The sequence below is a fragment of the Larus michahellis genome, chromosome 2, assembly GCF_964199755.1.
Source record: "Larus michahellis chromosome 2, bLarMic1.1, whole genome shotgun sequence".
In the NCBI taxonomy this organism is placed as follows: domain Eukaryota; kingdom Metazoa; phylum Chordata; class Aves; order Charadriiformes; family Laridae; genus Larus; species Larus michahellis.
This window is the reverse complement of record NC_133897.1, coordinates 154,596,398-154,623,531: the sequence shown is the minus strand read 5'-3', so window position 1 is coordinate 154,623,531 and position 27,134 is coordinate 154,596,398. Positions and strand designations below refer to the sequence as shown.

General features: G+C 44.1%; 1 protein-coding gene and 1 long non-coding RNA gene across 5 annotated transcripts in view; one reads left to right on the top strand and one right to left on the bottom strand.

Annotated features, from left to right (window-relative positions):
- LOC141739787 (uncharacterized) overlaps positions 1-4,669 on the bottom strand; it is a 31,998-nt gene extending 27,329 nt beyond the window's left edge. Inside the window, exon 1 of the long non-coding RNA XR_012585790.1 lies at positions 4,552-4,669. This is a non-coding gene — a long non-coding RNA (uncharacterized LOC141739787). The remainder of the gene's footprint in view (positions 1-4,551) is intronic.
- SAMD12 (sterile alpha motif domain containing 12) overlaps positions 3,732-27,134 on the top strand; it is a 190,613-nt gene continuing 167,210 nt past the window's right edge. For all 4 annotated transcript variants that reach the window (XM_074577741.1, XM_074577740.1, XM_074577739.1 and 1 more), the window contains exons 1-2: positions 3,732-3,862; positions 23,153-23,331. In XM_074577741.1, the coding sequence (XP_074433842.1) occupies positions 3,850-3,862; positions 23,153-23,331 (192 nt within the window). In that variant the 5' untranslated portion in view covers positions 3,732-3,849. The remainder of the gene's footprint in view (positions 3,863-23,152; positions 23,332-27,134) is intronic.

Here is a 27,134-nt window from a genome sequence, read left to right as displayed (position 1 = left end):
AATCGGACAGGAATTCTCTACTTACAGCTTTCACACCTGAACTTCCAGCTACCTCCTACGCTGTAGTGTCCATAAAATTTCTGCTGAAACTTCCTTGTTTTTCATTACAGTGCACCTCATGGCCTTGGGCGTGTGCTGAAAGTGTTCCTGAACCACCGTACAACCCTTCTTTCTTCCTCCTCCAGATCTCAGTAACGGCAGAGGTACCGAAGTGGAAAACCCCACTTCTTCTTCCCCATCAATATCAAGTCTGTATAGTCCTATGCACGCTCCTCCCACGCCTTCCCCCAATCTAAATGCACAAATCATCAGTTACTTTTGAAAAATACACTCATTTCAACATACTGATTCCCAGCAATACACAAGGGAATGTAAAAGTCCGGATACTGAGTTGTTAGGCAGGTGGGATGGTCCTGTGATAGGGCTATTTCTGTCACACTTGCATTTGATGACAAACTTTGAATGGTTTTCATTTCACCATCACAGCAGAGGCCCATTCAGCTAAGCGAATCACAGCCAAAAATGTGCAGTCGTGGCTGTGATGCTGCTCGCCACTGGAGACACTTGGTGCCTGACTTGAGGTCAATTATTCTAAGATGTTTCTTCCACTGTCCCGGAAAGATGGCTCCATGTATGTGTTTGGGCACCCAAAATAATTAACCATGTTTGAAAATCCTGGGTCACAAGAATACGGCAGAAGTACCTTGGTAACAATGTCATCAGGTGAAGATGAGTGAGAATTTGACTGTTTTACAGAAAGACTTAAGAGCACAAAGGGCTGCATAGAGCTTAATGACTGTTGAATTTCTCTAAGGTAAAAAGGAGAATAAAAAGGGGAAAATGATGATGGATGATAGTGAAGTATACAAGCACAACATCTTGTTTAGACTTCAGAACTCTTCTAGTAGAGCTACGCTGTAGAAGGATGTACTTTCATCTAACGTTAGCTGGCAGAAGTCCTACCTAGAAATAATTCGAATGGCTAAGGAGCTTCTGGTCAGTATTGCCTATTTCATCTGCTGACCTAGGGCAAAGCACACAGCAAATTGACTTTGGCTGTGACAAACCCAGTCTGTTTAAAGGGAGTTTGCTACACTTTTAAGAGCAAGTTTAGAAGAAACCTATCTGGAGAGAGGCAAGGTAAAAAGAGAAGCACGAAGGCAAGCAAGCGTGATGAGATAGCTCTTTCTGAGCAGAGGAAGATGGTCTTTTTCTACTCTATAATTTAGCAGGGTGTTTTTAGAAAGTTAGCTCGCTCTCACTGATGTTTTTGAAAGCTCTGCTCAAAACAGATTGTACTTTACCATAGATTAATTGAATCAATTTACAGCCTCTTTTCTCTAATGAGTGACATACATTACATTCCAATTTGCCTAGTCTTGACCAGAATTTGAGAAGTTTCTGATGTTTTCAGATACTGTTAAATACTAGGTTTCACTACCTATCATGTAACATTAGGTATCAAACACTACACCTTTTTAACATCTGTCATGGCCTATTTGCTATCTAGTCACAGCCATAATTTTGCTGTTCTTCAGCAGGCACAAAGTCGTAATTAAAAACTACAGGGCTGTTCAAAGGGCTTTGTAAAATTGTACTCACTGGGGATGTCCTCAGGGCCCACAGCTGGAATATAGTTACCAGTCAGAAATTCAGCATACTAATGGGGATAGGACTCCAGCTCTCCACATCCATGCCACTTGAACTCTGAGTTTGATTTCTTCTCTCTGTGGCTTCTAAATCATTCTAACTGAGAAAGCACTGCTTCACAAATGTGTTCGCCAGGTAATTACTCTAACATACCTCCAAATATTGTCATGACCAAATAAATGATTAATGATTAATTGAACACATCAGCTTAATCAAAATGTCATCAAAATCACAAAAGTTTATGTAGTGATGTTGAGAACACACTGCTGAAGGTTGTATGTGTGTATTACATATATTTGAAATCTGTGAAATCTAGGAACACCCTATTTTCATGACAGAAAGTATGTGAGGATCAGCCCATTTCACCCAGCGTATGGAATCAGCTGTGTGATTGCATTGTGCTTGGGAATACCAGCATACCCTCTCAATCGTTATAATAGACTGTGAGTTTGCCTACCACTTTGTAAACATGTGAAAGACAAGGCTGCTGCTCCAGGGAGCTTGTATCTTGACTCATATGCAACACAAAGGCTAATAGTTCAAATGCATATGAGAGCAAAGAACAAGTGAGGTCTTCAGGGCAAAGTCGGTAATAGAAGGCTTCAGGAAAGAGTTGGGCTTTAAGGCCGTTCTGTACAGGGTCTGGTTTTCCTTCATGAAATAAATAATGAAGACCCCAATTTATTTTAATTACTTCAGATATGTCAAAATTCCTGGGGTTTATGAAGACCTTATTCATTTGCTTATTGTATGTGCTTGCACTCTAATTTGAACTCATGGAGATTTGTTTTGCAAAAATAACCTGTCATGAATAACACTTCTTAGCCGCAATAACCACCGCTGACAAACAAAAAGAACATGTGAAAATGTTTTCATGCCCTATCTGTATTTCTATACCCGGTTCCTCTGCTGTTCCTCTCAATTTTAGTAATGATATAACTGTGGTGAGTGAAGGAACTCATGGACTCTTTCTGAGTAGGTTAATATTGGTTGATACATGTAAAACGTGTTATGATAGGACAAGGGGTAACGGCCTCAAAATGAAAGAGGGTAGATTTAGATTGGATATCAGGAAGAAATTCTTTACTCTGAGGGTGGTGAGACACTGGAACAGGTTGCCCAGGGAAGTTGTGGATGCCCCATCCCTGGAAGTGTTCAAGGCCAGGCTGGATGGGGCTTTGAGCAGCCTGGTCTAGTGGGAGGTGTCCCTGCCCATGGCAGGGGGGTTGGAACTAGGTGATCTTTAAGGTCCCTTCTAACCCGAACCATTCTGTGATTTTGTGATTCTGTGTAAAACAAAAAAAAATCAGTATTTTTTACGGAGAAAAATCTTCAAAATCTTTTTTGATATCTCATAATGAAACTGAAAAGGATACAAACATGTAACTGTTTTTTGGACATCAATCATTTTAGGACAGATCTTGAGGGTGCCAGGTTGTTTGGTGTAAGATTTGCGAGGACTTAAAGCAAAGGCTCCGTCACTGTGTCCCTACTTGCCTCCATTTTCGGGATTTTTTGGACAATCTGTCAGATTGGACAGGACAAAGATAGAGAACAGAGAAAGGCATTGGGCCGCACTCCGGGGTGAGGCGCTGACGGGGTTCCTGATGCTCCTTGTGCGTCTTCCTCCTTCCCTGCGGAAAACCTCCGGCCGCCCTGGGGAGAGCGGCGGGACAGGCTGACACCCGAGTCCCCTGGAGCCATCAGGCTGGTAGTCGCAGGGACTGAGCAACACCCTGTGCACCTGAGAAACGGCATTTTCTGTGGGCAGGGTACCCGCTCAGCCCCGTCCCTCCCACACCTTGAGGTGGTTACCATCCCTCCAGCCTCCCACAGCCCAACCCACGCCGCCTGCCCCGCAGCTAAACGCGAAGCCTTCCGACGCCGCCAAGTCCCCGCAGTATCCCGCCGGGCCTCTCCGGCGGTGGGGGCGGCCGGTGCCCCTGCGGGCGCCGCGCTTCCCCCGGTGAGAGCGGGCCGGGGCCTGGCCGCCGGCGCCGGGCCGGGACTACATTTCCCAGGGTGCGGTGGGGCGGGCGCGCGGCCCCGCCCGCCTGTCAGCGGCCGCGCGGCAGGTTGATCGCGGCGGCTGCAGATGAGCCCAGCCCGCGCGCGCGGGCGGGGGGGGGCGGCCGGGGCAGCGCCGGCGGCGGGGCCGGGGCCGGGTCGGCGGCCGGCGCACTATGCGAGGCCGGGAGGATGGCGGTGGAAGGTAAGGGCTCCGCGTCCCCTGCCCGCCGCCCCCGCCGTCCTTGTCTCCTCCCCCCCGGGCACTCACCTGCGCCGCGGCGGGGCCGGCCCGGCTTGGCCCCGGGGCGGGGAGGGGGGGGAGCTGTGCCCGCCGGTGAGGCGGAGCGGGGCCGCTCTGCCGCCCGCCGCGCCGGCCTCGCCAGCGGAGCGCCCGGCCGCCCCCCTCGGCCCGGCCGCCCCCGGGCCAGGTGGTGCGGGGCCGGGGACTCTCGCCCGTGGGGGGCTGCGGGGGCTCTGCCCGAGCCGCTTGCGGCAGCCGGAGGCTTCAGTCCGGCAACTTCCCGGCGGGCCCGGAGGTGCCGCCTCTCCCGGCCGGGGCGGACGGACCTGCGCCGCCTCCCGCCGAAGTGTCCCCGGCGGTCCCGCTCAGCCGGCCGGGCGCCATCTCCGCCCCGCCGCCGCTGGAGCTGGGGCGCCGCCATCCCTCGGTGCCGCCCCGATCCCCGAAGCGCCCCGAGGCCGCGATACCCACGAAGCTCAAACAGCTGCCGGGGAGTCCTCGGCCCCTCCGCCCCGTAGGAGATGCAGAAGCCCAAGCGCCGAGGTGCCCCGGAGCTGCGAGGTGTTCGTGAGGTGCCCACCGAGAACCTCTGAGAGGTTCGCCAGGTGCCCGCTCCTGGGGAAGCGCCTGGTGACTCAGGTGGTGCCTACCAAGAACTGGAAAGGTGGATGTTTTGCTGAGGTCTTCCAATAGATGCTGGGCTCCTGCGGCAGTGTGGCACTGGCTGTGTGTTCCCTTTCCGTGGGGCTTTCAGGAAGTTGGAGGAGAGATGTGAGTAGGTGTATAGGAAATGGCAAATCCCTTTTCTTGCTGTCGGCTTCCCAAATTCATTCTGTTTTCATAGAATCATAGAATGGTTTAGGTTGGAAGGGTCCTTAAAGATAATCTAGTTCCGCCTCCCTGCCATGGACAGGAACACCTCCCACTAGACCAGGTTTTCTGTCACTGTAGAGCAAGGCACTGGGAATCCTGGTGTTTGGGTCCCATCTTGCTTTCTTCTGTGCCCTTGGGAAAATTTCAGAAGTCCGTGGTGTGAAAACTAGCCATCTGACCCCTGACCTGTGCTTAATGTGGGGTATGTTGGGGTTTTTTGGGGGTGCTCGTCTTGAGACAGCCTTGAGCTTTGTTTCTCAGGTATGCTGAGATCTACAGTTCCATCAAAGACCACTTACTTTATTGCTGAAAATCATGCTGAAGCTGTCTTTTGCTGAGTACCCAAGTGAGCGGCGCAAGCAGTAGTCCAGCAAAACCTTGGGCTTACTGAAGGCAGTGGGCAGCTTAACATCCCTGAAAAACAGCTTCCTAAGCAAACTCAATTTAAGGTAAACAAACCCACTATGTCTCAAAAGGTGTTTGTGTGTGTCCAAAGCTGTCCATCCTAAGCCGTAAGCCTCACGATGAGTCAAACAGATTTCTTATGCATAGGCTGCTTTACTGAATGGCAGTTTTGAAAACTATTGATGTAAAGAAGGAAGGTAGTGGTTGTTAATAAAAGCATTGCTTCTTCGGTGGTGAAAACTGAACAACGTGAAGTGGGCATGCATGCCCAGTAGTGGGTAAGTAAGTAAATGAAATGGACTGCCATGCACCAGATGGTTCATATGCCAGCAGCAACCCCTATTTCAGTGTGCTCTCTCATGTCATCCTCCTTTATTCACGTGAAGTCCTTCTCAGTCTGTTTGCTAGATCTTTTCAGGTCTGTAATAATATCTGTCATATCTGCAGTGCCTTCCATCTGAGAATCTCTAAAAGCTTTGTAAATATTAATGAAGGAAAGCTCTGCTAAAGCTTTGGGAAGCAGTGCCTTTCCCTTCTCTTGAGAAGGGATTTTTTTTCTTTAACTCCTTCTTCCCACTTCCTTCCCCCAGGTTGCATCCCTGCTGCGGTCTCTCAGAACAGGCATTCTTGTCTGTATGTTCTGCTTTCCTCCCATTTTGGGTTTTTCTCCCTCAACTTCCTTGCCTTTGCATAATTCTGTCACCCTCACACTAGCACAGCAAGATGACTACTTATATCTTCAGTGCGAGTAGCCATGTGGCTGTGACTGCTTTGTATGAGTGTAGTGCATGCACATTTAAGGCCTTTTCTTATCCATCATTTTCTGTTGGAACTATGTTTCTTTGTGTGACTGTGCTTAAAAGCATGCTTTTATCTTAATGCATCTTCTGCCGTATTCGAGGCCTGGGCGTGAGTCGTCTTCTTTTCATGAACTGTGACTTTTGGCAGGTAACGTGTGGCATTACAGCTTCTGTTTGGGAAGCTGAGAGGTTACATGTCCCTCATGGCTTTGATCCCCATGGTGTGCAGATTATACTCTAGTCAAAAGTAAAGTTGCTGTGGAACCTTCTAAATTGATAGTTTTGTAGAAAAATACCAATTTGCTGAACTCAAAATGTCTTGGACTCAGGAAACACAGACTGTTTTGATTTTTTTTTTCCTAGTTGTTTGATTTTTTTGTTGTTGTTGTTTTCATTGGAAAAAAAACACTTTCCTGGTTTGCTGCTTGGGATCTTGAGAGCATAATCTACTGTACATCATCACTGGAAGCTAGGAAATAAGGAAAGCCCTGAAAACCAGGTTTAAGCTGAGGTTGTCTGGCCTTCTAGTCTCTGTGGTGGTGGCTGGGACCTTGGCTAGGATGGTCTTCCTGGGTCTTCGGATCTTTTTATAGAGTGTAGCAATGCTCGTGGATGGCTGGGACAACTGGCTTCTTTTGTGAACTCACAAGTGGCTGGCTCTGGGATACAACTGGCAGGGAGTGGAGAGGTCCCTGGGGCACAAGGGAACCACAGACCCTGGAGCATGGAAGTTCCTGGCCAGAGCCAACATCCGGTGCCCCACCAGCTCTGCCACGGCTATTGTTCTGTGGAAGCTATCCGTTTGTCAGCCTCGGCCACGAACCCGGGGACTCTTTGTTTCTCTTTTCTGAAATGCTCTGTGTGACCAAAGTGAAAATATTTTGTTAATTCTAGTTTATGGAGAATCTTTGAAAAATTCTGATCTCACTTTATTCCTCAAACTTGATTCTTTTTAATGGTGTTATAGCATGGAGTGCTGGAGTTTAGTTATGGCAACAATTGTCCAGCAGTTTACTTGAGGAAAATATACCAAATTTTTTACTGGGATAGCTGATAGCAATGGATTTGCAAATGCAGAATAGGAATTTGGAGGATACTACAGTTCCTTGCCAGCTATATATAATCAATACCTGAGTGTCCCAAAAGAGATTATGTGGACCTTGGAGGTCCTTTGGGCTGCATAGTACCAGTGCTTCCAGGTTGATGAAAGGATTGGTGTGTGTATGGGGAAAATGAGTTTGCACTCCTTAATATGAGCCCATCTAGATGGGAGCACTGCCAAGGTAAGTCTATTTTTAGACCTAACAGTTTTGACAATGTTCCTTTAAGTGTTGTTTTTTTTTTTTTCCTCTAGTAAGAATGAAAGAACTAGGTCAGAGCCAGTAGAAAAAGGCTTTTGATCTCTGCAACAGTGTTGTGAAATTTATTTTTTTTCTTTTTGCTCTTGTGCAGCAGAGGTAAAGGGGAAGAGAAATGATGATTTCTTCCCCCTCAGTGTTTATTGCACAAGAAAGTGAGAGACTGACAGCACCCACCAGATAATGTATGCCTGCGGGTAATCCCACACAGTTCTGTCGGATCCCCTGCCGCTTTGACCTGTGGTGTCTTTGAGATTCATGAGCAAAAAAGCGCTAATTATATCATGGAGTTCTTTCATAGTAAGTGTTTAGTGAAGTTTAGTCTAAGGCCTTTCCTTCTGTGTATAGGCTTTGGAAAGTGCATACGTACAGTTGTTGCTAGTCTCTTCCTGAAAGTTAATGTAAAATTCTACTGTCCTGTGGCTCTTCTGTAGGGGGCTCATGCTACTGATGCTCTGGATCTGCCTACTGAGAATAGTTTTTACTAAGAAGTGGAGTCTTGCTGGCATAAAATGACAATGACTCTGGCTTTACCCCTTGGTAATCCTCAAGGGGACCAGAGACTCAAAGGACATTAGGGCATTCTGGGGTGTGGTGTCAAGGTTAACTGCTGGAAGACTGAAGTTATTTGTAGCGTGTAACCAACTTCTGTCAAAGCGATCTGAATTTCAGCAATGAGATACACCTGGGTGGAAAGCCTTCAGTGCCTAACGAACTCCAGCAGATATTGAATGTGTTTCCTCAAAGACTTGAGATGCGGTGACCTCGTAGAATGTTAAACTGAGTGACAAATGTTAAAGCGAACACAAGACCATCCGAAGGAGAGCTTTGAAGCAGGTCCAGTGTAGGTACCTATCATGCTGTTCCAGGGTGTGCCCAAAAGTACAACTCTTTTGACAGATACTCAGTTACTCAACTTTGTCTTATTCCTACACCCACTCCAGGCTCAGACTAGATGTCTCCACATCTACGTTTCCAGGGGATGTGATCTAATAGATGGGTTTTCAGCACACTTAATTGCCTGTGGAGCAAAGAAGTAACAAACTCTGTCATTCAAAACTAGCATGTGCTTCCATCAATGCCCTTGTTTTCTTCAGTAGTTTCCAACCCTTAGCTTGAGGGACTCCGACATGTAGCTAAGAAAAAGATGTCAGTTGTAAGCAGGGCTGAGATACGCATCTACTGCTCTAGTTGAAACTGTCACATTGGGTCATAGCAGAGGAGATGGATAAGACCAGTGGTGGAGGTGCACATAGGATAGAGAGAAGTAAGACCTGAACTCTAGCCTTTGGTCTTGGTACCAGTTCTGTATGTTATTTAGTGACCATTTATTGCAAAAATGCATCAGCAATCATGATTTTCCAGACTGGAATGTAGATCTTCTCCCATCTACATTCATGTGTGAGTCTTCCTGTTGAGCTGTAGCATCTATACCCTTCTTTATTGCTCAGCAACAGCACAACTTCAGAAGATGGGGCTTTCTTGACACACCACCACCACCCTCCACCTCCCTGCTAGTGTGCGTACAGCTTGGTGGCAGCGTGTCCTCCCCTGCTTTGAACCACTACATAGAGCTTTCCTAGCTAGGTTGCTACATCTGAAAGTCTGCTCCATCACAGTTTATTGCATCTGTCTTTAACAAGATAGATAGCCAATCATCCCTCTCCCAAGGAATAATGCAGCTATCTAAGGCCAGGAGTCTGTTTTGCACTGCAAGTTCTCATTTTGAACAGCCACACTGTGCTCCTCAGGCATCTTACAGGGAGACTGGGAGCTGAAGTTCAGAAGGTGCATTCCACTGGGAACTGGAGACCCCAAAATGAAGCTGTGGCAACAAAGAATGTTTTGTACTGAAGTCCCATTGGGTGTATTTAGACTGAGTGGGGAGTCGATACGCTTGCAGGTTGTATGGTCATTTTCCCCTCCCTGCTTTCAGAAATGAACACGTATTAGGCAGGAATCAACATACAGTATAGACTTGGTGTGTCGCTGCGTTTCCCTTGGGTGAAATTTGATTGTAGGATAAGAGCGTACCTGGAAACTTAGAAGTGCTTTCAGGTCAGCCAATTTAGATACAATTCCATAAGTATTTGGCCTTACCTTTTAAAATACCTGGAAGACTCAGAAGCTCCAGGAGGATATTGATTAGCACAAATTGGCTGTTTCAATGCAATCAAATCCCATCATAAGGATAAAACTTGTCAGGTGGTGGTGATGCGTGTGCAAGGGTGCTTTGAAAGTTCATGCGCTTTGTCCACCAAGAAGAGAAGGCAAGTGAGCAAATGATGAGTGTTAGACATTAAGTACATTTTCTAACATACTACTGGAAGTTACTGACAACGTCTGTAGTGAAGCAAGATCCCATGTTTACTGCTTAAATGGAAAATATAAAATAGAATTCTTGAGAGTTTTGTTGTTTTTTTTTTTTTCTTGAGATGTCCAAGCATGGCAGGTAACATCCAAGGAGGTCATGTAGCTTTGTTCTTCTCATTTACAACTCAGTGTACCAGGCCAAGGCAAGCTGTTTGTAGCCAGTCTTGTGCTTTCCATTCCCAGTATTGCTGTGTCACAAGGGTTATGGCAGGAGAGCAGCAGTGAGAAGCTCAGAGTAAGGCAGCGTAGTCAGGTGGTGTCAGAGTTGCAGATTGGTGCAGGTTGTTCAGCTGATAACCACAGAGAGGTTCTGTCCCAAACATCATCTGTGCTGGCTTGCCAGTAAGTCCAGGCCTAGGTGTTTGGATAGAATCATAGAATCATAGAATTGTTGAGGTTGGAAGGGACCTTTAAGATCATCGAGTCCAACCTTTAGCCTACCCTGACAAGAGCCACTTCTAAACCATGTCCCTAAGTGCCCCATCTACCCTTTTTTTAAACACCTCCAGGGATGGTGAATCCACCACCTCCCTGGGCAGCCTAATCCAATGTTTAATAACTCTTTCAGTGAAAAAATGTCTCCTAATATCTAATCTAAACCTCCCCTGGCGTAACTTGAACCTGTTTCCCCTTGTCCTATCACTTGTCACCAGGGAGAAGAGGTCAGCCCCCATCTCTCTACAACCTCCTTTCAGGTAGTTGTAGAGGGTGATAAGGTCTCCCCTCAGCCTCCTCTTCTCCAGGCTAAACAACCCCAGCTCCCTCAGTCATTCTTCATAAGGTTTGTCCTCCAGACCCCTCACCAGCTTTGTAGCCCTTCTTGGGACACGCTCCGACACCTCAGTGTCCCTCTTGTAGTGAGGGGCCCAAAACTGAACGCAGTACTCGAGGTGGGGCCTCACCAGTGCCGAGTACAGGGGGATGATCACTTCCCTAGTCCGGCTCACCACACTATTCCTGATACAGGCTAAGATGCTGTTGGCCTTCTTGGCCACCTGGGCACACTGCTGGCTCATATTCAGCTGGCTGTCAACCAACACCCCCAGGTCCTTTTCTGTCGGGCTGCTTTCGAGCCACTCTGCCCCAATCCTGTAGCGCTGCATGGGGTTGTTGTGACCCAAGTGCAGGACCCGGCACTTGGCCTTGTTGAACCTCATACCATTGGTCTCAGCCCATCGGTCCAGCCTGTCCAGATCCCTCTGCAGAGCCAACCTACCCTCAAGCAGATCAACACGCCCGCCATCCAATAACTTATGGATAGCACCATAAGTTTTTGTTTTGCCCATTGGACTCTGAAAGTACTACAGCTAATTTACAGAGGTAGTAAAGCTGTTGGAGGGCTACTGCTCAGCACACTCAGTATTGAGTTTCTGGGTTTGCTGGGGATACTCTGTGTGGTTCTGGTGCCAATTTTCTCTGCTGTCCTGGCTGAGACAGCTTTATCCTCTCATGCTCTGTCCCATCTCTCTGGTGTCTTTCTTTTTTGTCCAAACTATATGATTTCTGAGGCAAGGACTCCCCTGTCTGTCCACAGAAGATACTTGGAGGTTGTGACTAAGCAATGCTATTGTGGGTTATTTCTCATGAAAGCTGTTGCCTTTGAATGGATACAGGTATTTACCCTTGCAGATTAACAGTTGAACAACTCAGCCCTCAATTATTTGCTCAAAGCATGCAGAGAATGTTGAGGGAGTAGTTCTGGAAGATGCCAAAGGCAAAGGTGGAGGAAAATGGCCAGAAAATGGAGTAATTTTGAAGTCTTTTGAAACAGTCTGGTTGGTGGTGGTCAAAAGAGCAAATAGGATTTCAGGAACCATCAGGAAGAGCTCAAAAGAAGGCAAGAAACATCTTTGTTTCTGTATCACTGCATATTGCTCTTGTATTTTGAATGCTCCCTGCGGTTTTGCTCACCACGCCCCAAAAAAGGCACAGGACTGGAAGGAATACAGGAGAGGGCAGTCAGAGATGTGGTATGTTCTGTGAGGGCAGGTTACAAAGATTTGGATTCTTTAGCTTGGAAAAGAGATGACCATGAAGAGAACCCTTTGACATTGAGGAGTGGTTTGGAGAAGGTGAAAAAGGAACTAGTTCACAAGGCAGAACAATGAAGCTGTAGGGTTTTGTGCTTAAAATAAGAAAAACTATTTCCTTTTTTTTAAATAACACACAGTTCCCCACGTGCAGCTTTTAACCTTGGGTCATTCCTGGCCTGCCAAGGGAGGATCAATTTGTGTATGCCCTGCTCTCACACTGTTTCCTTAAGCAGCGGCATAAAGGGCTAGACTTTTAGTCTGATCCAGCCTGATCACTTTTGTAACAAAGTCTGGCCCATCTTGTGTGCATCCAGAACAATTCCACTCACCACAACAGGTTGATTTGCATCAGGTAACTGAGAGGAGAAATTGGCCAGGGCAACCTAGAAACACAGAGAGGAGAGGGAATTGGGCACTGAGCTATAAAAATGTTAACAGACAGGGTCATGATGTACGATAGCAGCTCTCTTTTCCCCAACATATAAGAACTGATACTGTTCTGTAGGAGGAACTGTCTGCTATGTCAGGTCAATGGGACTGGGGGAGAAGAAGGGGCCCAGCATTAGGCTGCAGCTGTAGAAATGCCACTCTAGAAAATGCCAGCTCCCCACAGCAGGTAGGGCTGGAAACTACAGTATTGCCCTGCATAAATGAGGTGAAATGTGGTCTGAGAGAGACCTTCAGGAGAGCCCGAAGCAGATCAGATTTACAGATCTCACCCTTAGTGGCTTCTGCCTCGGCTAGGTTGTATGTTTCCTCACCTTTGCGTAGGGTGGTCTTTCTCTCTGGAGATGTGTCCTGTGGCAGAAGGACTACAAAGAGAATGATGAGGGAGTTGCTGTCATTAGCTGCATGTTCTGTGTGCAGCATGAGCTAAACTTGGCATCAAAGAGCAGGTTCATCACTTGGAACAGCAAGAATTGACCCTAATATGTGCTGCGCCTGGATGAAGCAAGCAGGTGGGCAGGGGGACTGAAGCGAACTCTGCATTCCATTACAGGATCTGATATGCTTGCAGGGAGTATGTGACTGAACAGGAAAAGGGCATTAGGAAGACATTTGGGGTGAATTGTAGCCTGTATTTAGTGCAGTCCTGTTTGTCTCCATATAACATGGAACCTTGCTAGCTCATATTGTTCAGCTGAACATTCAAATCATTACTTCTCTCCATTCCCCCACTCATTTGCTCTCCTCTGCCCTGTTTTTGTGCTTCCCCCCCACCCTGAGGGGATTTTAGTTGAGTTGATTTTCTTCGCTGCAAATAACCTAGTAAAAGCAAGAAAGAGACTTTTAATAATGCTGTTTCAGAAACATAAAGAAAGAAGAATTGTAATGTGTGTAAATAGAAGCTTTCTCCTGGATTTTCTTCTAGCAAAATAATTGCATGCTCTCAGCTAATAGTTTGTCGCTACACAAATCAGCTGGGGTACTAGAGTGAGTAGGATACAGTGGTATGAGTAAGCAGTAGGAGGTGAAGAATTTTACTGGGGGAAGGACAGAAGGCATTTCCAGGCTCTTCAGTCAAACGTGCAAGGGAAGGCGTAGCCTTGAACAATGATAAAGCAGGTAGCTTTTAGGCAGTTGAGAGAAAGCCAGGGCTGAAAACAAGTCAGCTGCCAGGTTGCAAACTAGTTATGCTAGTGAGAATGAATAAATGTATTTTCCTTTGCATTTTGGTGACTTTGTGCATCATTCATGGGACAAGAAAGAGAGCCTGGATCCACAGCTGAATTGCAGCCATCTCTGTGCCATGTGTTCAGCGGACGCCAGCTTTCATGAGTAGGGCAAAGGCAGAGGTCTGGGACAGTGCACCTCTGATGCCATAGTAAAGAATTAACTTGTGTGTGTCTGAGCCATTCTTTGTATGCTGGGTAGGCTTACTAGTATTTAGAAAAGATTTCTGATGTAATGTTCATTGATGATAGAATTGAATAGTAGTGCTATTAGGACCTGAGATGAGGCATTCTTGGAAGTATAATTTGTGGTGAACCATGACTAGCTAATCTCCTAAGCAGTGATTGCAAGACAAGTTTCTTCCAGGAATAGTGGAATAATGAAGACTTGTTTCTTACCCTGATGTGTTCTTTATCTTTTCTGTCTACTTCCTCTCCATATTCACTGTGAAATCCTCAGAGGGCAACAATGGTACCTAGTCTGGAGTTTGCCTAAGTCAGTTGGTGACTGACAATTGCAGTGTATGCTGGATACTTTTCCTTCAGAGAGCGCGTTATTTTAGGTCTCTTCCTCTCTGTCTACTCATTGATTATTTTTTTTTTTTTCTTACTTATCTCCTGTAGCACCCTCTTTGGTTGCAAGTCTGTGCATCTCACAAACTTGATTTCATTTTTCAGGAGAAGTTTTGTAGATGCTTGCACAAGCCTTCTTATTAACAGAGGATGAAATTAGTTTGCAAAACAAATGACTATTTTGTACTGTAATCCATTGCTCAAATTATGTTCCTGTATACATATGATGATGTAACTTAACTGACCTTTATTGCCTTGTTCACTAAGATCCATTTTGCTCTGAGATAATTGCATAGCTCACTAGTCCCCTTCTTTGCCAGTATTCTCCTCTTCCTTTGTACCTGTGCAGGATTTGTGGTAGACTTGCCTTACTTACTGACTGAATTGGTCCTCTTTTCAATGAGCCTCTCTCTTGCCACTGTGAGTTCAAGAGCTGCTTGTACCAACAGTACATTTATTAAAACAGAATGAGAAAATGCTTCAGAAATAATTTGGCTGTCCAGTCACTGCCTGCTTTTTAGCAAGAAATCCTGTTGCTGTAACAAAGGCAGAACCTGCATTGCTGAGGCTCCAAAGTCTATGTAGCATAGTGATAATGTGCATCTGTCTCCTGAAGAGCAGGTGTAACAGAAACTGTCTTTTACGTTTACTGCGTTTGTTAAAGTCTGTGAGATAAGGGATGGCAAGTGGATATTGCCATACATAAACTAAGTAGTTTCCAGTAGGAAAATTGTCAAAAATGCACAAGTAAATTCCTTAGCTGAGTAAACTTAAGTGAGTAAGTATCCTGGTGGGGTGAGGATCTTAAAAAGCAAACTTAACCCATACAAGAAGAGGACTTCTTATTCTGGGCTTAGTGTTTCTGTCCTGTAGACAACTAAGGAGTCTTTGTTCTCTCTGTTCACTCAAGATTTGCATAGCGTTCAACCAAATTATGAGTTTAGTTTGATTCTGAATGAAATTCCTAAGTTACTCATTCTGGTTTCTGGATATACTTCTGATGCTAAACAAGGCTTGCTATCATCAGCTGCCTCCAACAGCTGAGGTGTGTGTAAGAGATGTATGTGGAGTGTAGTAGATTGTCTCACATTTTTTCTCTTTCTGTGTTTGGCTTTAGTTTTGGGTGCTTTTTCATTGTTTCTGGAGACAGCGAATGGCTTGTAGTAGTAATTGGCTTGGTACTGTGGGATGGCTACCCAGTTGCCCATGTAGGGAGATCCAGAGATAGCCGCAGCAGGAGCGCAGTTACTTTGAATTTTGTCTTGCTGATGATAATTCTGAAGGGGTAAAAAAGGTAAAAGCCCCATAATTTACAGTTAGAAGCTAAAATGAACATCCCTCCTATAAATGCTTTATCCCCTTCTGCCTGTATCCTCTTCCTACACCCGTCTCCCCTCTGCTCTGCCCTCCCTGCCCATCCTGACCTGGTTCAATGCTCACTTCCTTGCTGCAGAGCTGTCTCTTATCTTGCACTTCACAATACCTCCCAGCTGGAGGGCATGTCCCACTGCTTGAACACTCTTGATTGTAAAATTCATATGTTATAAGAAGTTTACTGTTTGTTAAATTGATTAATCCAGTAGATGATGAATAGTTGTGATAAAGAGAGGCTAGAAAGACAAGCAGCTCTCTGGAGGAATCTGATGGTACAGCAGTGTGCTGCTGTATCTGCCAGGCCTTGCTGTCTATTTCTGTCTGAGCTTTGAACTCAAACCTATGGGTTCAGCTCATCAGTAGCAGTTTACAAAGAACCTCACAGCTCAGCACTGGCTTGGCTTTTGGCACAGCCTATTTGTAATCACTTAATTTTTGTTACTGACCAACAGAAGCAGATAGCTAGACACCAGTGTAACTTCAGCTAAGTGCTTTGAGACTTCAGCCTTAGGGGAGGTTTCTGGTAAATTCATGTTATCTCTACTGAAGTAGAACAGGTCCTGACTGATTTGGTGGGCTGCTTTGCTCTGTGCGAATGCTGCTAATGTGGTGGCCATTAGATAGGCAGATTCAAGAAACAGACTGGGCAAAATCTTGAAGGTACTTCCTCAGCAGGTTGCCAGCAGTATTTATGAGGTAGCAACATAAGCAGCAGGTTGGGCTCACGTGAAACTTTGCAGTTTTGGCTGGTCCAAAGTGATGGGTTGGGGGAACTGTGCTGATTTACATTAGCTGAAGATAGGCCTATATGGAGAAGTAATTCCTATAGGCAAAAGCCAGACAGTTTCTCAAAGCTAGAAACTGGTTGATGAGGCAGATAGACCATCCATAGGAGTTACAGAAACAGATTACTGTGGAAAAACTTTCTGCCAGATAAGTAGTCAAAATAATCCCACATTTTATGGTACATATTGAGGTCATCTTTATTAGCTGTTTTTAATCTGTTTTTTTTAGTATTGTAGAGGTGGTACTAACTGCTCAGGTCAGACATAATCTTTGAAATAATCCCACATTTTCTAGGGATATTCAGAGTAACTAATGATGAACGAGCTTCTGGAAGTACAGGAAGGGCTTTGCAGTACGGATCCTTCTTGGTCGTTTGGTCAGTGTCAGCAGCCATCTCAGTCTGGAACGAGATCTCAGTGCTCTCAATGTGAATGTCTCCCTGAATCTGATCAGCCCAGTTAAAGTGGATTGTGAACGATGGCAAGGAAAAAGCCCCAGGGATGTTGTTTGACTACTTGGTCTTGAAATACAGCACCTGGAAGCCCGACTGAAAGAGCTGACTGCAGAATTTTGTGTGGTTGGAGATTTGGTTGGCTTTTGACAAGAACTTGGCAGAAATGGAAGGAATAGTTCCAGTGAGAGCTGCTGTCCAAAGGTTTTGCAGGATCTCCTTTCTGGGAAAGACCTGTTAAATCTTCATAACCTTTATGAGGACTTGAGGAGATTGAAAAGATATCTGGATCCTTTTTATAAGGTCCCTGCTATGTCCAGCCTGAGTTTGTTAATGTTCCATCTCTATGGACTAACTTCTGTCTGTATTTTTAAACAATATGGCATTTTATGCTTGGAGTAGCAGGTGAATTGCATGGATTTACCTCCTAGTATTGTGCAGCTAAGTCTGTGGCCTGCATACATAAAATGGAGCTTGCATGTTTACCAGTATTTGACACATGAAAGTTTTCTATGCATTGTTAGAGGTTGGATGGGTATCTCCCATGCCTGCGTTTTGTCTCTGAATAGCAAAAGCTAGCATATGACTGTGATGCACACAGAACAGGGCAGATGAGTAAGAAGATGCTATTTTTACTCAATCGCTTTTCAGAATAGAGCAATTGTTATTGCATGTAACTCAAGTACTTGCCAAATATGCTTTAATGTAGCCTTAATTGATCTGCTTAAAATTTCAAGCAGCCAGCAGTATTCCCACTGAAACAAGTAGTTATGAAACGTTTGACACGGCAGGCAGTAGAGAGCACAGAGGTAGCGTTTGATCATAGGTTTGATCTGCTAAGCCTTGAGCCTACAGATGGAAAGACAAAGACCTTCCATCTGCCCATCCGAAACTTTGGATATATCAAGGCTGCGTTTTGAAGAGTGCCTTCAGGCTTTTCTCAAGAAGGATTCGCAAAGTACCCTCTAGTAAAAGGCAAGGCTTGCCCCCAGATGCCAGTAACTTACTATGGCTCTTGGTGACTCTTGTGTACCATCAAGCGTGCTCAGACAAGCTGTCTCTTGGCTGCTTGCCATCTGGGAGGCAGGCGTCTATGGGAGGGAGGTAGTGAGGGGAGCAGAGCATTCACGTTGCCCTGCGAGCTTTCTTTTTGAGCTGCATATGCATGCTGTAAGGGATCTGTGTGGGCACAGATCTCAGCTCACACGTGTCAGCTTCTGCAGGACAACAAATTCTCTTGCTCTGTCTACATGGACAGGACTTGGGTTTGTGTTCTAGCATGTGGAAAAAATACGCTCTGTATTGCATTAATTTTGTTCCTTCCCAAGTTTTTTAGGACAGACATGGTCATTTTTCCATTTTGGGTGCTCCACTTACTATTTTCTCACAGAGCTTTTGACTCTCATAACTTGGCAGATCTCAGCAGTCTTTTCTTTAATGTTCATGGAAAAGTGGATATTTTCCTGCAGATTCAGCTCTGCTATTGAGCTAGGAGTACAAGAGCACTTAGGAACCTTTGTTTTAAATAATAGTTTGTTTCATAAATGTAATCTGTGGATCTGTGTTATTATGTTTGCCAGCACCATTTTTCATGTGCTTGTTGCTGTGCAGTCAGAGCTGTACAGAACATCCACCCTCCCTCCCCAAAAGAAAACAAATTCCCACCACAGAAAGCTTTCAGTCCAATTTAAGTGACAATTGTTGGGAAGCATGAAGAGAGACATGGCATTAATCAACTCTTAGGTGGGGTTTTCAGCAGCGAAAGAAAAATGTAAGTGCTGCAACTGGATGAAGAGTTGTATTACTGAGACATATGGATGATATATGAATAATGAGATGGTATGGAAGAGGTGCTGTTTCAAAATCTAATGATGCCGTTGATATCTAGTGGTATTAGGCTGATACTGTCAGCTGATTTGGAGGTAAGGTTTGGTGTCTTGATGGACTGCTAAAGTCTGGGAATGATGAGATGGATTTAATTTGGTAGAGTGAAGAGGTGCTGAGACAGTAGGGGTATTGTCAAAGCAGTGGTGTGGGAAAATGGTTTGAATGCAGAGGGTGGGGTGAGCTAGCATTAGCTAATACTAGGGTAATGAGAAGTAAGAGCCTGAACAAGTATTTTAGCAAGAAACTGCTTTGTAGGTAGAATCTTTTCCAGATGAATGCCATTTAAGTCCTGAAGAGATTTAAGGAAAGTGAGCTAAGAGGGTCAGAGCAGTTGGGGTGTGATAATGTTGGTGATTTGTGATTCTTTTGTAAGAGCTGCTTAGACTCAGTTCTACAGGACCTTAACCCTGGGTGCTGTCAGCCCCCTGGCCTCCTTAGTTTTGCATAGTTGATCCCGAGTTTAGAGCTGGTCTTATCTACCTAAAATTATATAAGGTGCTGATTTAAGAAGAGAATATGTTGTTGACAAAATCTGGACCTCTTTCCCTGCTTTTAAAAAAATCTTGAAAGGGAGCAATTATGGTTTATATTGACATTTAAAAGGAAGCAAGAGCTCCACCTCTGTCTGCCACAGAGATGGAAATATGTATTCCTGTGTGGTAACAGGAAATAACAGACCCATGCAAGCAAATATTCTTTCCTTATTACCCTCTGTGTAGCTGAGAGTTGGAGGCAGCATTAGGGGAAAACAATAGAGCTGGTTACCTGAAGATGGCTCACAACAAAGATTAGCTTTGCCAAGTGACTGAGATACTTACCCTCACCTCTGCTTTTTATCCTCCTGCCCCTCCCCGTGCTGAGGCTCTCGTTCTAGGTTTGTCTTTCTTAAGGAACAGGTTCAGTCCAGGTAAGCCAAGACTGTGATGAGGGTGAAGAAGAGAGATGAACTCTTTCCTTCTCCCTCTACCCCTAGGAAATAAAAAAAGTTGTTCCCCCCACCCCCAATGTCAGCAACTTTGGAAAAGTCTTTCCTGAAGCAGCCTGTGTTTCTTTCCACCTGTTGCCTCTCTTCAATAAAAAGCTAATGGGTGTTTATGTAATTGCTAGCAGCCTCTCCAGTTTTTTCTCTTTTGTGTCCTGAAGGAGCCCAGTATAAAGCATTGCTGAAACAGCACTAACATTCATTACTTCTGAAAGAATGATGGGCTAAGAGTCAAGCAGCATCTTAACGTGTGGTTTATTTCTTTTTTGAGCCATCCAGCTGATGCTTATGCTACCACGTTACCAGAAATCTGAATCATTTGCTCCCTGTAATGCATAGTAAATCAATGCTGACCCAGAAGGCTTTCCTACCATCCCCTACCACCCTCCTGTATTGTCTGGGGGCACTGGGAAGGGAGGAGGCGCACTCCACAGGAAGCTCGCTGCTGGCATTGTTCTTCCAGGTGGTGTTAAGTCCCACTGTGCTTTGTGATTTCTCTCTATTGAGCACTGGAAGGGGTCTGACAGCCAAAACCTGCCTGTTTCTGGATGCTGCTCAGGTGTGTTAATGTTGTAAAGGTGTATGCAGAAGTCTTTCTGTTCAGCTAGGCAAGATCCTCGCAGAAGACAGTTGGAGGGATTTTTATGGACTGCCTTCCATCACAAGTGTCTTTCACTTGCTGGAGCGGGGGTGTGCTGGGGGTACTTTTACAGGTGTTTTAGAACATCTCTCATTTTTTTGTGAAGGAGGGAGTTAGTCTGGCTACCAACAGAACAGTTTCCATCCTCATTAGGCTGCAAAAAAGTCTCTCTTGGTGGATCACATCCATCTTTTTTTGTGGTCTGACAGATAAGTAAAGTAGTCATTAGTAATTACTTGTTTTTTTCAGGTAGGTAAATATGATCAAGAGGAGATAGATAATGATAGCTGGATATGATCCAGGGGGGAGAGAGAATTTCTTTGTGTCTTAAGACACACTGATGTATGTATAAACCACAAAATAATATCTCTTTGAAACCTCTCATGGGAGCTTAAAAGCCCTAAAGACTCCCTTCATCATAACAGCTTGTTAGGGTCTGGATACTTCCCCATAACGGCCATACAGCCAGAACAGGTGGAGCCTGTGAGCTTCACTGCAGAAGTAAAAAAGATTTTGCATTTTCTCTGACACAGAAGGAGGTCCTGCAAGGGAAAAATCAAGCAGCAGCTGTGTTCAAGTTCAATTCCATTGCAGTCTTGTACATGAAAAAAGCAGAATCCAGGAAGTGGTAGGTATGGAATATACCTAGAAATAAAGGACTCAAAAGTTAGGAAAAGCTTCTACTAACGTTATTAAGATTTAAGTATTTATGTTTTGGATTGACTCAGTTGTGTGGCTGGGAAAACCAGTTGGAGAAAAGGACTGACGTGAAGACAGTCATTTATTTTTTTCCCTCTGCACCAGTGAGATGCAATGCCAGAACGTTGGGAACATTGCCTTCAGCCAACCTACAGAATTGGTTTGAACCAGGGAAGAAAGAGACTTGCAAGAAGTGCTGCAGCAAGACTTAGGAAAAAGCTCCTTAGAGTTGGTTTGGGAAAGAAGGCTCTGTAGCAGCTCTCTAGGTATCAGGAAGAAATTGCAGAGCTTGCCCTACTAAAATGAGACAGAAAGATGACAGATAAGAACAACAGCCACACAGACCGCTACAGACCCCTTTTCCTCATGTACTTTTTCCCCTATTAAAATAAAAAATGCTTTTGTGTTTGAGAAACAAAAGGGGAAACCCAGGAGTTCTCAAAAAATCTGTCAGAGGGTTTTCAGTGCTTTTAAAGCAAAACCACAACTCCCTATGCAAGGCCTAAGCAGATGGAGGATCCCTTTTGAGAAAGAAAGGATTTTTAGGTGGAAATCCTCCTCCTGTGGTAGTCCCTGGGGTAGCTGGTAGAAACCCTGCCTCACCTCCAGAAGCTCTGCATCATTCGCCTCTTCTGTTCCCTTCCCCAGAAGCAGGTCCCTGCAGGGCTCAGCTCTGGACATGATGTAGTCTAGTGATGCCTCCTCCTCTCATGCTGTCTGCTAAAGAATTGACTGTTTGGAGAGGGGTCTCTGTCTCTTTTACATACTTGTAAAAGCATTCCAGGACTAATCCCCTACAGCTATTCATAGGGAGACTGAAATTTAGTTCCCTTCCCATTTTTAGTTTCATTTACTAGTTTTCTGTGGGCTGGTGACATATTTTTCTGTTCTTCTATACAAAACGGCTGCAATTTGTAATAAAACATGTTGCAATTCATTACTGCTTTCCGTCACTCAGTGTTGTTAATGAATTATCCTTCATAATGTTCCTTTGACTTGAAGATAGCAGGTATTTCCATCCCTAGCTTGCAGATGTAGGTATTGTAGTGCTTGGACAGTTCACTTACCTTTTATAAATATTTCAATGTTTTTAAAAACCCCAAGGAGAAAAGGCCAACTTTTTGGCCTCTGCTTTTATTCTGCACCAAGGAATTGCTGCAATTTAGGCTCCAAGTTTCCAATTAAGACCCTCAGATTTAAGGTGAATGGATTTTCAAAAGGTGCTGTAGTTGAAGGACCCTTTGCCTTCTCCGACAGCTTGAACCTGTTTCCGATGAGAGTCTTTCAAGGGCTGATCCGTAGCTGGTAGAAACTGGCAGTTCTGATTCCTTCCCCTGCTCCCCACCCTTTGCTTCAAAGCCAAGCAAGAGTAAAAGGGCAGCTTTTATTTTGGCTTTATATTGTGTTTTGGGTTTCTATTCAGGTCTGTCAAACACTGCACCACGGTATCTGAGCAAAGTTCTTTTGCGTACAGGGGAAGTTGGGACCATTAATCATGAGTAATGCTAAGAGTAGCAGTTACCCAGGAGCATGAATGCAAAAATCGGATAGTTGCATGAAGGGGAAGTTGCCTCAGGATCCACAACTTTTAAAATTGCTACACGTGCCACGAAGGTTGTTAGGGCTACTCTCTTTGTAAATGTGAAACTTTGGACAGAAAACAATTAAACTACTGCAATAGTTCTAAATGTGCATTTCTGTGGTATGGTTTGCATTTGTTTTATTTTTTTTTTCCCTCCATCTGCTTTCCTTGTTCTGCTGTCATTAGTCCACACCTCATTATATGCTCCTAGAGAGTACATCCCTCTTGCTTATTAGGATGGTGTAGGTGGTAATTTGCAGTGGTACAAAGTGCTGAAGGAGAGATAATCAGCTGGGTAAGTCATTACTCTCTGCAGAGACCGACTTGCTGACTCGCTGCGCACAGCTTACTTGTCCTACATAGTTTAGGGCCTAGAATGTTGTAGTAATTGAAAATGTAATAGAAAAACTTTAACTCGCTTGCCTAGAAAAGAAAAAAGGTATGGTTGAATGATAAATACATGGGATATATTGTTCTACCCTAGTAAAAGCTGTAGGTAGAGGGTCTTGGATGCTGTAATGAATACAGTAGAGCACAGTTCAACATAGTAGCCTGCACTAAATAGCCTTATACAGTGCTGCATTGCCTCTCATTTTCTTTCTCGAATATCTCGCCCTGAATCCACGTCGAGGTACAGACAGTTCATTTGCCGTGATCTGACATAGCTCTGGTTACCTTGTGGCACTTCTTAGTACTTTGTGATAAATGTTTGTAACGTTGGGTTCTTCTTTCCTAAGCTCTTTCTCATATTTTTTTCCCCAGCTATCCATTGCAATCTGAATCCAAATGGTATTGATCACCCTGTCCCCACAGAAGGTATTAATCTGCAACTTGAAGGTGAAGGAGTTGAATCGCCCTCTGTTAAGAACACTAGTGCTCCAAAACCGCGTGAGTCAAAAGAGACACCCAAGAGGCAACAAGTGGAGCCAGAAATATCTAAGGTAGGTAGGACTGGGTTCTTATTTATTTTGGTGAGTCTTAAAGAACCCACACTCCTTGAAGTCCTGGCTACTGCTTAAAAAGCATTTATCATCCTGTTAAAGACATACAAAGGTGCAAAAGTAACAGCCTGAGGAAGTGGGTGTTACAGCAGCAAGGCATTGCCGTGGAGTTTTACCCACCACACATCTTGGACATTGCACTGTTTTATTTTTCTCTAGATGAAGGTAATTAAAATAATGGGATCTGCCTTTTTCAGGCACTGTGGAGACTTTTTTTCCAAATGACTTGGGTAACAACCAGAATGGGAATAAATATGTTGTTCTTGAGTGTTTTTTGTTTGCTTGTTTATTTTTTCCTGTGGTAGGTAAAGGAAGTGAAAGGTTCTATGGATATATGAATATATGGATTTTTATATGGGTGACTGAGTTTGGTAAACTCCTAAATAATTTTAGGTAAAATACCAGGTTAGTTCTTCTGTGTCTGGTATATCAGTGAATAAACATACTTCAGAGGTGAATTTCTAAAGACAAATGAAGTGTCTGTTCCCATTCATAAGCTGCTATTTCTTGTTTGTGTGCAGCAGACATGACTACCAAGTGTATGTGAATGTGTGTGCTCCAGACACTTCGGGTATAGGATAATAATTTATCATATTAGGTAAGTTTTTAACTAGAATGAAAAATAAGAGAATGTTAAAAAAAAAAAAAAAAAGGGAGAGATTCTTTAAAAGCCTTATCAGTCTTTTTGATCTTTAAAGGCCTAAATCCAGCATTTTGAGGGTGATTTCTGCAGAGTGGAAAATTGAGTTTTTACTGAATCAGACACTTTAGGAATAGATAGAGCAAATAGAGCAAATAAAATGAGTATCCTTTTTTCTTTAAAGATCTAAAAAAGGCAGTAACAATTAATTCAGTGACTGAACAAATAAGAACATTTCTTACTGTCCTCAGTACAATAAATCTAACAGATAATATGCATACAGTTGTGATGTGTTTCACTTTTAGAATAAAAGAGCATTAAACATTTTGAGCAGTAGCCTTGACAATGAATGTTTGGTATGAATTCTCCATTCTGATTTTTATCTAAAATATCTAGTTTTAAATGAGTACAATTTAAACTGATTTCATTCTGTCTTAAGTCACTGAACTAGATCCAGTACACGTTGGCATTGATCAAAATCACTGCTACTTGCAGTCTGTTTTGTGGCCAATTATCAAGCAAGTTGTTGATTTCTCTTGAAGCCTTGGAGAACAGGTTTGTGCTTATTGCTTTGAATCATCCATATGGTAACAAGACTACCAAATTTTGGATGGGCTTTGAGTCGAAGCGCAGCTAATAATGCATTTACCCAGATTTTTGCAGACAAAAGCAAGGTAACCCTGCCTCTGTTTCAACATCACCAGATGAAAATCTGCCCCGTACTGAAAGCTAAGGAGGTGTGTTAAGCTCAGAGGAGATCTTACAAGCTTGGACGTGAAGAAGCTAAATGACGCAATGGGGCTTCCAATTGAGAATGGGCTCATGTGTAGCTGACATGGAACGCAAGCAGATCAAGCTTGTCTTTGCTTGCAAAAGACTTATCCTAGTGGAAAATCAGGGTGAAATACCTTAGTGATTTAATGTAATGGAGCCTGTTTCCACTGTCTGAGCTGTACTTGTTGGACTGATGAATAGCAAACCATTTCCAAGGCTGTCCCTGCTGGAGAAGAGGGGAAGCATGGTGCTCTCAAAGAATTCAAATCAGCTGTTGGTTTCCTACATCTGATTGCAGTAGCTTAATTTAGAAAGTTGGGCATGCTTCAGATTTAAAACCAAACAAACCACCACTAAATGTTTTCCTTGATGGAGTAAGCTTTGTATGGTAGCATCAAGCTAATGAAGTGGGTTGTTTTTCTGAATGTATTGCTGCCTTGTTAGTAACTTTGTTTTTTACATGTTGTATTAACTTAGTGATAGTTTTTATCTGGCTTCATACGTTATAGCCTGAGGCGGCCTGTCTTTTCTGGCTTGCTCTGCCTTAAATTTAAAAATCGTGTTGCGTTGTCCTCTAAAATGTGAATACAGAGTTGGGTTTGTAGCTTGTGTGGCTTTAAAAGTTGAATTAAGCTGTCATTATGAAACTTTCTCCATGCAAACATATCTGTACAGTGGGAAGATAAGCGGGAATAGAGGAAAGTACAGTAAATAAAACATCATGGACAGATCTATTTGTTTTATATTTCCTCATTGCTCAGTTGTTTTTAAAAAGGTTTCTTTGCAATCCTATGTATTCAAATATTACCAACGCGTACCTTATATCCACAGTAGTGAGATTTACATTGCACAAAGCAATGCAATGTATTGAATGCAATTTAATATGCCTTATAGACCATCTTCTCTGCTTTCAGCATTTGTCATCATTGGGACAAATTCCAGCACTTTAAAATCCTGGCTGCTTTAAGGTTTTGCTGTCCAAAGAAACACACAAAATCTCCTTTCTAATGAAGTATGTTCTTTTCTGTCCTCAGCTATGGACTTGCAGAACAGTAGTAACTCGTGGGCTACAGATAGATTTAAAAGTTCCTTTTTATGCAGCTACTCTAAGGTGAATAGGGGAATACAAGTGTTTGTTTCTATATTTGGGATGCAGACAGCAGAAAGTGTAGCGTGAGTGAAGGATCATTCATTTAGAAGTTCTTGATGAGTATGCAATCTAAATTTATAGGCTGACTGAGGTAGAATTTTAAGGGAAAATGGAACAATGATCTTAGTCTCCCTCGGCTGGTTCCCTAAGGAACCACCTTGTTACAAATGTGAGCAAGTCCAGAAAAGGTGAAGATTTTCCATATCTAAACTGATGTGCGTAATGCAGTGAGACTCTGATAATGTACAGGATATAATGCAAATTAAGAAAATTACATGAAGTATAAAAATACTTTGATTTTTGTTTTATATATTAAAGTGTCTATTTATGTATATCAATATACATGCTTTTTGGTCAGTAATTGATTTTTCAGTATTGGAATCACAGAATCATAGAATCGTCTAGGTTGGTAGGGACCTTTCAGATCATCTAGTCCAACCATCAACCTAACTCTGACAAAAACCATCACTAAACCATATCGCTAAGCACTATGAATACCTGTCTTTTAAATACCTCCAGGGATGGTGCCTCAACCACTTCCCTGGGCAGCCTGTTCCAATGCTTGATAATCTTTTCAGTGTAAAAAATTTTTTCCTAATATCTAATCTAAACCTCTCCTGGTTTACTTGAGGCTATTTCCTCTTGTCTTATTACTTGGGACAAGAGACCGATCCCCACCTGGCTACACCCTCCTTTCAGGTAGTTGTAGAGAGCGATAAGGTCTCCCCTCAGCCGCCTTTTCTCCAGGCTAAACAACCCCAGCTCCCTCAGCCACTCCTCGTAAGACTTGTTGTGTAGACCCCTCACCAGCTTCGTTGCCCTTCTCTGGATCTGCTCCAGCACCTCCAATGTCTGTCTTGTAGGGAGGGGCCCAAAACTGGACACAGTACTCGAGGTGGGGCCTCACCAGTGCCGAGTACAGGATGATCACTTCCCTAGTCCTGCTGGCCACACTATTCCTGATACAGGCTAGGATGCTGTTGGCCTTCTTGGCCACCTGGGCACACTGCTGGCTCATATTCAGCTGGCAGTTGACCAACACCCCCAGGTCCTTTTCTGTGGGGCAGCTTTCCAGCCACTCTTCCCCAAGCCTGTAGCGTAGCTTGGGGTTGTTGTGACCCAAGTGCAGGACCTGGCTCTTGGCCTTGTTGTACCTCATACTATTGGCCATATATTCAT